This window comes from Myotis daubentonii, chromosome 5 (assembly GCF_963259705.1).
Source record: "Myotis daubentonii chromosome 5, mMyoDau2.1, whole genome shotgun sequence".
Lineage (NCBI taxonomy): Eukaryota > Metazoa > Chordata > Mammalia > Chiroptera > Vespertilionidae > Myotis > Myotis daubentonii.
In genome coordinates this window covers 23,227,989-23,240,353 of record NC_081844.1, presented here as the reverse complement: position 1 = coordinate 23,240,353, position 12,365 = coordinate 23,227,989, and the positions used below count along the sequence as shown (strand labels likewise).

The window sequence follows — 12,365 nt, the reverse complement described above, 5'->3', positions numbered from 1 at the left end:
CGTCCAGCACAACCTGATCTAGACCCATGAGCGCTCCCCTGGAACAATGCAGCTGCTTCCTCCCCAAGTCTTGCAGCTTTTGGGCTTATCCCAGGGGGGTCTTATTCTCTATGTCAGATCATGTCTCTCCTTTGCTCAGAACCCTCCATGGCTCCCACCTCACTCAGAGCAAAAGCCAGAATCCTCCCGTGGCCTGCGAGGTCTCATCCCCTCCCTGCCCTCGCATCCTCCTACTGTCACTCTGGCTCCCTTGGCTCCAGCCACACTGGCCTCTGCACTGTTCCTCAAATGCACCAGGTATAGTTATGCCTCAGGACCTTTGCACTGGCTATCCCTCTGCCTCGAGTTTCCCCCTGACTTATTCATGAGGCTCACTCCTATCTTTCTTCATATCTATACTTCAGTGTCTCTTTCCCTGGGCCGGCACTGTCCAGGACTTTCACCACTAGCCATATGCAGCCATTAAGCACCACAACTAAAATGTGCCCTAAGTGAAGAATATGCAACAGATTTCAAAGGCTTCCTCCAAAGAAAAGAATGTATAAATCGTATTATTAATAAATATTTCATGTTGATTGCCTGTTGAAATGATAATGCTTTGGATAGACTGGGTTAAAGAAACCATGTTATTAAAATTAATTTCACATGCTTTTTAAATTTTTTACTCTCATAATGTGGCTGCTAGAAAATTACAAATTTCACACGCAGCTCTTAGTGAAGTTCTCCTGGGCATTCTTATCACTGAGTTACTTCCTTGCCAGATGGTAAAGAACCATTGCTTTCCCCAACTGACGTTCATGTCATTACCCCCCTCATCCTGCCCCGTGTCGCTGATGTTCCCCTCCCCCCTCCCTGCATTGCTTTTCTCCCTCGTGCTCATCACCCTGACACCCAGCATATTTGTTGGGTTTGTTCTTGGTGCCCCCAGAATCTCTGTCTCCAGGACGGGACAGGGCCCAGCATTTTGTAGGTACTCAGCTAATGTTTGTGAATTCAATGAAGACTCGAATGATGCCTGTCATTTGCTCTGCACACTCTAACCAACTATCTGCCAAGAGGGGGAGAAAGTGAGATGTCAAAACAGAATGGTGTTTGAGGGACTCAAAGGAATATGACAACATTGGTAGAGGAAGAGAAAAATAGAGTAAATTGAATTGGAAGTTATTTGGGGTTGTATGGCATGGCTCCCTCCTATGCTCCAGCTTCATGGCACCATCTCGTTCCTTGAATTTACCGAGCTTCTTCCCACCCATGGTCTCTGTCTCAGCCATTCCCTTAGTCTAGAAAGTTCTTCCCCTACTGACCAGATTGCTCATCATCATCCATGAGGCTTCAGCTTGAGACGGATCCTCCCTGGGTCCCAGACTAGTTACTATGACCTGCTGTGTGCTGTCAGAGCCGTTGTCTTCTGGCTCTCTCTAAGAATGCATCATACCAGTGGTGGGTTCATTCATTGTGTCCATTTTTTTGTTAAACATTTTTCTTCTGTGTCAGCTCCATGGGGCAGGGAGAGTCTTGTGTGTTGCACTGCCTGGCACATAGGACATACTCAGATGCACATTTGTTGATGGTGGAAAAATAGGTCTGTCCAATCTAAAATGCCATCTCTGCTCCAGGAGTAGTTTTGAAAAAAAGTTGGGAACAACCCCTGTCTTGGGGTGCCTCAGAATAGATCCTGAAACAAGGATTTAGGTGCGAGTAGTTCGTCTGGGAGGTGACCCCAGGAAGTGTTGATGGGCAGGTGATTCTGGTGGGCAGCTGGGATCAATCCCTCTTGGGAACACATCTTAGGGCCTTTTGGAATAAGAGGTGAGGAAGCCTGGGAATTGATCCACCTACTCCCAGCAGTCTCTGGTTGCAGGCTGCTCCCACAGGGGCCAGTCTCAGTTTTGGAGAAAGCTCTCAGTCAAAGAGATGCAGGTACTGGTTGTTACAGACCCAAGTGGTAAAGTCCAGACCCCTGGCAAAGACTGATGACACCTTCAAATTATTTGCTTAGCCACCCTCCACTGGTTTCCAGCATCTCTTGTCCATCATCTGAAGTGATGGTGACAGCCTTTTCTGCTGAGTGGCTCCGTGGTAGCTCATTCTACATCACTTACCTTGGAAATGGACTCGTTCAGGAAACAGGTCAGGGAGGTTCCCCAGGGAGCCTTAGGAGGACCTGCTGTGGGACCCCTTTTCTCAGCAGTAACACTTTTACAAATGAGGTCTTAGTAGGTGGGGGTCTTTCCAGGTGGGGCAGGGGCCTACAGAAGGCTTGTCTTACCTGTATTTGCAAGAGTGACGCATTTTGACCTGAGACTAGGGGTCTGTGGCTGCTTTCTAGAGCCAGGGCCAGCTGGTCCACACCATCAGGGCCACACCTCTTCTTGGTTTGTTCATTCTTCCATTTATTTACGAGTAGCTTCCTGTGCCCCGGGCACTGTGCCAACCACTTTGCAACCATCAATTCGTTTAATCCTCACAACCCTTTGCGGTGTACTGTTGTTTGAAGTGTAGTGTTGAGTACTGTACTCTCAGGTACTGCCATCGCATTATACGAAGGGGGAAACTGAGGCAGGGAAGTGACTTGCCCAACGTCACCCAGCTGGGAAGTGGCAGAACTAGGATTTGAACCCATGTAGTGCGGGCTATTTTTAAAAAATATATTTTATTGATTTTTACAGAGAGGAAGGGAAAGGGATAGAGAGTTAGAAACATCGATGAGAGAGAAACATCGATCAGCTGCCTCTCGCACACTCCCTACTGGGGATGTGCCCGCAACCAAGGTACATGCCCGCAACCAAGGTACATGCCCTTGACCGGAATCGAACCTGGGACCCTTGAGTCCGCAGGCTGACGCTCTATCCACTGAGCAAACCGGTTAGGGCTAGTCCGGGCTATTAATACTGAACTGCTTTCCTGCCAGTTGGTAAAGAGCCCCAATTCCCTAAAGGCTCTGCCATTCTCCCGTCTCTCCCTCAGTGCCCCCAGGCTCCCCCCAATCCATTCTAATGGTGGCTGTGAAATGTATTGATCATCACCCCACCACATTCCATTCCTCCTACTCCAGCATTTATTTTCATCAACCACCCACCTGTTTGGGGTCAAAAATCATGTGTTATCCCGGGAAGCCGGCAACATTAACACTGTTTTTACAGGTGACAGAACTGAGGCCCGCAATGGTAACGTCACCTGCCTGTGGTCACCCAGCCAATAACTGACAACATCACACCCCGAGCACCCGCCCACCTGTCTGACCCTGACCCTGAACCCACCCTTTGTTCTCCACTCTGATCTCTTTCTTCCAGCATCTTGGCGACAGTTGGGACAGAGTTTGACCTACGGACGCTGAGGGCAGTTCGAGTGCTGCGACCGCTCAAGCTGGTGTCTGGAATCCCAAGTGCGTGAGTTTCCGATCCTGGCAAGGGGTCTGCTCAGGGCCCTGGAGTCGTCGGTTTCCACCCTGCATCTCAGGAGGGTCCCCCGGGTGCTGCCCTACCCTGTGTCGGGGCAGCCTCCGCTTTGGGGAAGCTCCCCAGGGAACCCTCAGGAACCTGGCTTCGGGTCTGGGTGAGCTCCTGAAAGCAGGCCAGGAGCCTCATCCATAACCACAGCCCCCATTTGTGGAGTGTCTGCGTCTCCCAGGAGCCACGCTAAGTGCCACACGTCATCTCATTCAGTACTCGCAGCCCTACGAAGCTGCTAGTCCTGAAATCTCCATGTTACAGATAGGGGAGCAGGCCCAGGGCGGCTGAATACTTCGATCAGGGTGCCGTGGCTGCTAAGTGGCAGAACCAGGAGTTGGCAAGCGCGGCCCCACGCCTGGGCAGTAACCCCGGTGGCAGTAACCGTTCCCGTTTCTTGAATGCCTGTGTGGTGTACCAGGCACTGCCCAAAGAGCTTTAAATGCATTATTTTAGTTCATGATTGTAATCACCCCATAAACCCGTTTTACAGATGCAAAGGCTGAGACGCAGAAAGGTTAAACTGCTCACCTGAGTTCCTGCAGCTTTTTGGTGGCCAGCCCCGAAGTCCATTCTCGTTCCGCCCCGCTTTCTCATTCTTCTCCTCCAGCCTCTGGCGGTGGCTGCAAAATTCAGGGTCAGGGTTATGTTCAGCTGCAAAAACCAAACAAACACTGAGCTGGCCTTTTTCTGTCCTACGGCCTCAGTTACTATGTGCCAGGCACTGTTCTAAGTATTTGCCATTTTAAACTCATTTATCCTCATAACAAGCCTGTGATGTGGGTTCTCTTGCTGTCACCATGGTCATTGGTGCCGTTCTTCAGGTTCATTGCCATCCAGATTTAAAGAGTAGGATTTCCCAGAAGACCACCAGCAGGGTCTCCTTGTAGAACGAAGGCACTTCTAGCCAGGTGACTGCAGGGTCCCAGCAGGTGCCTGCATCATTTTAAATTAAGAGCCATCCCCAAGCTAACACTAACAGGAGCCTGACATGTCAGGGGCTTTGCTAGGTATGAACTCCCTCATTTCATTGTGGGAGGGAGGCACGGTTGTCATGCCCATTTACAGGTGGAGAAACCGAGGTTCAGAAGGGCTACTTGACTTGTTCAAGGTCACATTGCTAGCAAGTAGATGGCTAGGGCTGTCTGGCCCGCTCAGAGCAGACTTAGGTGTTCAGGTGCCCCTTCTTCATGGGGGGAGGGGGCTGTCAGGAGGGAGGGGATGAGGGAATGGAGTGTGAATAGCAACAGGGTTGCCCTCCGTTGTGAGGCACGGAGGCTGGCCTTGTGTACTCTCTGGTCAATTGTTGGGGGTGGGAGGTGGGGCAGCACCAGTCTCCCAGGTAAGGCATCGCTTTATAACCAAGGGCAACCCTGTGAAGAGGAGGGGAGCTGGAAGCCCTTAGCAGCCCATGCTCGCCGCAGCTGGAGGGTGGATGCCCCCACAGCAGAGGGGTTCTGGCTTGGCCCACGGTGCCACGCTGCCTCCATTAGCATCGCCTTCCATTTTGGACCCCTTGGGGTAGCATAGTCCCCTTGGGCCATCTCGACAGTGTCCCTCTCGTGCTAGGGTCTCCACCTGTCAGGAGGTGCTGATCTGGGCCATGCAAGGTTCTCTCATCAAGAAGCAAGTCCCAGGTTATATGCTGGAACCCTAATTTTAACCACAGACTTTCCTAATAGATAGCCCAGTGGTCACACACATGGGCTCTGACACCACTCAGACCTGGGTTTGAATCCCGGCTCTGTTGTTTCTCACGCCCTTGGGTGAATCACGACCGCTCTCTGTGCCTCGCTCCCACCTCTGCAAACGGGCATCATTTTACACGTGCGCCCACCGCATGGCGGGCTTGTGCTAGAAGCCAGGGAAATTATGTCTGGTTTCTCTGGATTGGAACTGGGAGGCCGACTGCTTGCCCGTGCAGAGTTGCTACTTGTCTACATGGTGCCTTGGCACAAATGAGGAAAAGAGGCCCTTGTTGGTGGGGAAAAAATGAGTAAAAGGCGCCCCGCTCTGAGAGAGCCACCCAGCACCTGGGGCCATGGCTCAGAAAGCAATGGATTTCCACTCCTTTTAGCCCACAGGTTCATCAAATGACACAGCATATAGCAAATACTTTTTAAAAATAAGTGCTTTTAAAAATTAAGGGGAATTGTTCCTATTATAATAATGAGGAGCCCCTGTGTGTCCTTTCTTCACCATCAACCATCCCCAGCCTCCCGTGGGCTCTGGGTTCCCTCGGAAGCATGGAGGGGAGGGGGGGCTCCTGGGTAACTGCTCATGGCCATGGGGCATCTCTCCTGTCTCCCCAGGTTTACAAGTCGTCCTGAAGTCGATCATGAAGGCGATGATCCCCTTGCTGCAGATCGGCCTTCTCCTATTTTTTGCAATCCTTATTTTTGCAATCATAGGGTTAGAATTTTATATGGGAAAATTTCATACCACCTGCTTTGAAGAGGGGACAGGTAGGTCCGAGCCTCATAATGTGTTTTTCCCCAACCTGCTCCCGTGTATTTTCCTCCCCGGGGGACAAGCTCCTGGGAGGGCTCTGCAGGGTTCGCTTCTCCGGGAAGCTTCCAGATGCACTGCAGGCAAGACGGGGGGCATAGCAGCACCCCAGATCTTGTTGTTGCCAGGGCCTTGCTTTGGGGTCCCCCAGAAGCTGTCCCAGGCGTCAGTGGTTTATTTGGGACGTGGTCCCAGGAAGTGCCATCGGGGGCGTGTGGAAGTCAGGGAAGGGAAGACATCTCGTAAAGGGCTGTTACCAAGCAGATTCCCACTGTGGGCAACCGGGGCTCGGTCCCATCGGGCACCTTGGGGGGACAGCAGAGGACACACAGCTCAGCGCCGTGCCCCTGAGGAGCGAGGGAGCTGGGCACTTGTTCACTGACTTCTGCCCGTCACTGGTGAGGACGGCTCCTGGGTGGGCATGAAGGTGTTTTCGGGTGGGAGCAGGCAGGGCGGGTGGCAACAGGATACGGACAGGGTGCCGGCCGCCTCTGCCAAATTCCCTGGCAGTGCCCGCAGCCCGCGCTGAGTCCCAAAGTAGGAAGAGGAAGGGCCCCCGGGCCAGGGGTCTGGTTGCTTTCTGGGTGGTGACCTGCAGAAGGAGAACACGGGTGACTTCCGCATGTGCCTCAAACACTCCAGCTGGGAGTCCCGGCACTGACCCATCAGAACAAGGTCCTGGGCCCTCTCCGCCCACGCTGTGTCAGTGTCAGCCCCTCAGTGGCTGGGGCAAGAAGAATGGGCGTGGGGCCGGCAGGAGGAAAGCCAGGAGGGCCCCCCCCCCCACCCCGGGACTCAGCTCTGAGTCAGCAGTGTGGCAGGGCAGTGTCCCCACTATCCACACACTCAGACACCCAATAGCTTCCAGATATATTTTCCGTTAAATCCCCTGCTACCAAGAACCACCTGGAACCGGACACGGAGGGAAGCCTGTGTGTCAGGATTTGGACCACTGGCTGTCCCAGCGCAAAGGGGCTGGATGGCAACGCTAGTCCTGGGTCCGGGGCTCCATGAATTGAAGGAATGGACAGAGCGACGGTGGAGCTGAAAGAGACCCCGCATAGGAAGGAGAGAGGTTGTAGGCAGGTCTTGCTGGGAGAAGGTTCTGCCCTGGAGAGCCTTCCCACCCACCTGCTCTGCCGTGACCCCCACGCGGCTCAGCCCCCTCCCCAGGGGAAAGGAAACCCCAGGAGGAAAGGTTTATTTGAGATGCTTTTTTTTTCCTTTTTCTTTTTTCTTCTTGCTCCTCCTGTCTCCTTCTCTCCTGAGCTTGTGAAGTTCGCTCAATATGGGATGTCCTAATTATTTCTTTCCCCGATGAAGAAGGTGTTAATTGAGGCAGAGCTATTTCTGCGCCTGGCCTCGTCACCAGGCGGGAATTCGAGGAGAGATGCAGGGCAGGGCCCCCCGGAAAAAGCAGCCAGGAGCAGAGAAACCAGGACATCTGGGTCCTAGATTTGGTCACTTTGTTGGCTTTTTTTTTCCTTTCCAGCCAAGAAGACACATGACTTGGGCTTGGGTCTGAGTGGGGTTGCGAGGGGACAGGCGTGGGAGGGGCCCCCAGAGGTGGGGAGCCTCCGTTTAGGAAGATGACTGAGGAGCTCACGATGAAAATTATAAGGCGTGTGAGTAAGAGACAGATATATACAGACACCCAGGCAGCAGGTTAATTTTAAAATATATTTATAACCAAACTCCTCAGACTCTGGACGGTTGCTTTTCCAGAAGCAGCGCTCCGCGTGTTTCACGAAGGGAGGCAGGGAGTTGAGGGGGATCGGGATCAAGAACACCACTGGGCAGAGCCGCTAAAGATAGACGCGTTTTCCGTTGCATTTCTTTGTCATCAGGAGCCCGGGTCCCATGCGTCCAGCACCGTGCTAAATGCTCACAGAAACACAGAGATAGCCCTATCCGGTTTGGCTCAGCGGATAGAGCGTTGGCCTGCGGACTCAAGGGTCCCAGGTTCGATTCCGGTCAAGGGCATGTACATTGGTTGAGGGCACATCCCCAGTAGGGAGTGTGCAGGAGGCAGCTGATCGATGTTTCTAACTCTCTATCCCTCTCCCTTCCTCTCTGTAAAAAAACAATAAAATATATATTTTTTAAAAAGAAACAAGTCCTAATATTTTTTAAAAAAGAAAAGAAACAGAAAGATAAAGTGGAATTCTACCTGCTTTCCAACAGCTTCCAAAACAGTTTAAGGAGACAAGAGCCCTCCTTTGCACCCAATTCATAGTAACGAAAACGAATGCAAGATGTTATCCCCGTGCTATGAACATGCGAGAGCTACTGCAGCCCTGAGGACGAGGAGGGACCAGTGGTCAGTGGGGTAACACGGGTAGGAACGGAGCCAGACTTGGGCACAGGGTGAAGGCAGAAGGTTCCCAGCAGAGGCAACCTTCCCAACAAACTGGTTCTCATTTCGTATAGGAGCCCATGATTTTTTTTCCGCCCTGCCCTGAGCCTTATGTTTAAACCGCAGCCCCTCCACCAGGTCCAGGGTGAATGGGAAGGCGTTCCCAGCCCCTTAAACTAGTGACACTTCTGAGAGTTGTGGGCGTTAGTTTGCAGAACTTCCGAGTTTCTGTTTAACTCAGCTTCAAAGGCCAGTGAGATGCCTGCGTTCCCTGCGGGTGTATGTCCCTGTGCTGCGTGGAGGCTGGGGCCTGGTGCGCACAGCCGGGAGCACATGCACTGAGCTGAGTTTTCATTTAGTGGGAAGCTTGAGTTTGCACACTCAGCTGTCTGTTTTCTTGGTGGAGAATGTCACTCCCTGAAAACCTTCAGAAACGTCACTCCCTGAATAGGGTCCTCTCCCGTCTGCCGCTCTGGTCCGCCGGGGACACGCCCAGGACGCGTGTTCCACTGGCTCCGGGTGCTCACACAGGCATCTCTCCCTCCCGATCAGCCCCTCGGAATTTAGACCCGACTGTCAGCCCCAACCCCACTTAGCCGAGAGCTGTCTTTGGTTTCTAGCAAAAGGCTCATCCTTCCGCACGTGTCTCTCTACTGGTGGCATTTTCACAATCTGCCTCCTGCTTTGTGGGGAGAGAGCTTGGGTCCTGTGCCTCAGAGTAAGTACTGTGTGTACTGGCCTTCGTCGCCCCCAGAACAGCTCCCTGAGCCCAGCACATCTCAAGAAAAAAAAAAAATCAGGCTACAGAAGGATAACACAGTGTGATGGACCACTTTGCCCTAATGGAGTCTGGAGAACACCGCACCCAACTACCTCACAATGCACACAGCACATTTACCAAAGTTGACTGTATTCGGGACCATCGAGCACATCTTGACAGATTTCAAAAGACTGAATAATACGGAACATATCCACTAGCCACAATGCAATTAAGCTGGAAATCGGTAACAAAAAAGACCAGTCTAAATGTGTCTGGAAATTAGGAGACATAGTTATTTGTGGGTGAAATAACAGGATGTCTGAGATTTTCTTTAAACATATTCTAGTGGCAAGGCAAAGTGTGGGAAGGGGATATAGATGAAACAAGAGTGGCCCTGAGTTGATAAATGTTGAAATTGGTGAAAGATACATGGGAGTTCGTTATACTACTCTATTTTACATATCACTGACAAGTTGTTGTTTTTTTAAAGAGAAATACTTCTTGGTTATCCCTGGGTCAAAGAAGAAATAATAGTGGAAACTGCCAAATATTTCACCTGAACAATGATGACACATGACAGAATTTACGAGGTGCAGCTAAAGCCACACTTACAGAGCAGTTTATAGCTTTAAAGGAAGTTAATTCGTCTGAAAAATGTAGGGAAAGCAATAAAGCTTAGAGAAGAAATTCATGAAATAGAAAACAATGAATAGATCAACGAAGGCAAGTGCTGGGTTTGCTTTTAACATAATTGATAAATTCATCCCAATAACCCTTTTTTTTTTTTTCCCAACAGCATTGCATCTTCCTGGGCCCCTGTTCTCGGAGCTATTCCCCAGGCTCCTCCTGACTCTTCTCCCTTCCCTTTCACAGACGACATTCAGAGTGAGTCCCCAGCTCCGTGTGGGACAGAGGAACCCGCCCGCACCTGCCCCAATGGGACCAGATGCCAGCCCTACTGGGAAGGGCCCAACAACGGGATCACTCAGTTCGACAACATCCTGTTTGCAGTGCTGACTGTTTTCCAGTGCATCACCATGGAAGGGTGGACTGACCTCCTCTACAACGTGAGTGGTGAGGGCTGGAGGGAGGTGGCCCCCGGGACCAGCCAGCTCCTGAGGCTGCAGTGGGGGGACCCTGAGCCAGGGAGGCAGCGCAGGGACAACTCAACATGTTTGCAGAAGAGCAGGCCTTTGAGGATGGGTGGGGGCGGGGGTGGGGAGCGGGGATGGGTCATCCTCAGAGCTCTTAAGTAGGGAAGGCCCCTCCGGACATGGGAATCCAGAGGGCACACGGATGTTGAATACTTTTTCACTGTGCAGGTGTTTCAATATAAGTTTAGATGTTTTAATACAGGCACTTCACCTTGCTTTATTGCACTTTGTCCATTGTGCTTCGCAGATATATTTCTTTTTCCTTCTTTTCTTTTTATTCTTTCTTGCTTTCTTTTTTTTTTATTTTTTACTATTTGAAGGTTTATGGCAACTTGCTTTGAGCAAATCTGTTGGTTTAACTTGTAAATAAGTCATTTCTTTAAACTCTCACTAAAGTCTGGGACAGAAAAGAGAGAAGATTGGGAGCGGAAGAGCCCACCTCAGGTTTTGGGTTTTGTTTTCTGTTTTACTGAGGTCTCATTGACATCTGACACTAGAGTGTGAGGTGTGCAGCACAATGACTGGACTTACATCTTTTGTAAACTGATGACCACAGTAAGTTTGGTTAACACCCATCACCTCATATAGTTACCCAGAAAATGGTTATTTTTCCTGCGATGAGTACTGTTAGGATCCGCTCTCTTAGCAACTTCCTGGTGTCCCAGACAGGAGTGATGACTGGAGTCACCGCATCTAGAGTTGTACATTACATCTTGTCTGGAGGTTTGTATCTTGGACCAGCTTCACCCAGCTCCCTCTCTCCTGCCTCTTGGTAACCACAAATCTGATCTCTTTTTCTAAAGAGTTTGGTTTCTTTTGACTCCAGTGTAGGTGAGATCATACAGGATTAGTCTTTCTCTGGTTTATTTCACTCAGTGTAATGCCCGCCAGCTTCATCCACATTGTTACAACTTGCAGGATTTCCTTTTCTTATGGCTGAATAGTATTCCACGGCATGTGTGTGTGTGAGTGTGTGTGTGTGGCATTTTCTTTACCCATCTATTCATTGGCGGGTACTTAGGTTGCCTCCATGTCTTGACTATTTTGAATAATGCTGCAATGAACATGGGGGTGTAGATATCTCTTCAATTTAGTGTTTTCATTTCCTTTGAATAAATATCCAGAACTGTAATTACTGGATCATATGGTAGTTCTATTTTTAATTTTTGAGGAACTACTGTTTTCCATAGTTGCTGAATCAACTTACAGCCCAGCCCCACCAACAGTGCACAAGGGTTCCTTTTCTCCACATCCTCGCCATCACTTGTCTCGTGTTTTTGACGATGGTCATTCTAAATGGCACGGGGTGGTGCCCGATTGTTCTGCCTCGGAGAGCCTTACCTTGTTGAGCCACAGACCACTTTGTCATCTGATGATTTTAAAGGCATAAATTAAAAGAGATGGGATGGCAAAGGAAGCCGAATGCATTGAAATTGTTACCAAAATATTTTTTAAAACAGATCTGTGAGTTTGGCTCAGTGGATAGAGTGTCGGCCTGGGGACTGAAGGGTCCCGGGTTTGATTCCAGTCCAGGGCACATGCCCGGGTTGCAAAATCGATCCCCAGTAGGGGGCGTGCAGGAGGCAGCCAAGCAGTGATTCTCTCTCATCACTGATGTTTCTATCTCTCTCCTCCTCTCCCTTTCTCTCTGAAATCAGTAAAAATATAAATAAATAAATACAGATCTGTGATGCAGTTTTAGACTTTATAACCCATTGCCAGTGGACCTGGTTCAGAGAAATCCCATCGTTTCATGAGAGAATTAAGCTCAAAAGAAGTTGTGCAATATCTGTGAACGGTATGCGATTTCTGGTGGTACCAAGCGTCGCGGTTCTGTCCAGACAGCTGCTTCCCTTCATAATGGAACAAAATGCCCATCTCCTGTGGAAATTTGGAAAGTGAAGGATTAACTTTGTTCTCTTCACATTCACAGGCTCCTTGAATTCTATCCTCAGGAGTCCCCAGGGTCCCACCCACCACCACCACCAACAACAGTTGAGATTAAGGGACTCTCACAGGTGACTTCTTCAGTCCCTGGGCCTAGAAACCCTCAGAGGAGGTGACAGTTTAGGTGATAGGTGGGTCCCCGCAGTGGGATTAGTGCCTTTATAAGAAGAGACACCGAGCCCTAGCCGGTT

The 12,365-nt window shown here is 50.4% G+C and overlaps 1 protein-coding gene across 9 annotated transcripts in view; it reads left to right on the top strand.

Annotated features, from left to right (window-relative positions):
* CACNA1A (calcium voltage-gated channel subunit alpha1 A) overlaps positions 1-12,365 on the top strand; it is a 304,210-nt gene that overhangs the window by 178,878 nt on the left and 112,967 nt on the right. For all 9 annotated transcript variants that reach the window (XM_059696565.1, XM_059696563.1, XM_059696564.1 and 6 more), the window contains 3 exons: positions 3,294-3,385; positions 5,762-5,914; positions 9,947-10,140. In XM_059696565.1, coding sequence (XP_059552548.1) covers positions 3,294-3,385; positions 5,762-5,914; positions 9,947-10,140 — 439 coding nt within the window. The remainder of the gene's footprint in view (positions 1-3,293; positions 3,386-5,761; positions 5,915-9,946; positions 10,141-12,365) is intronic.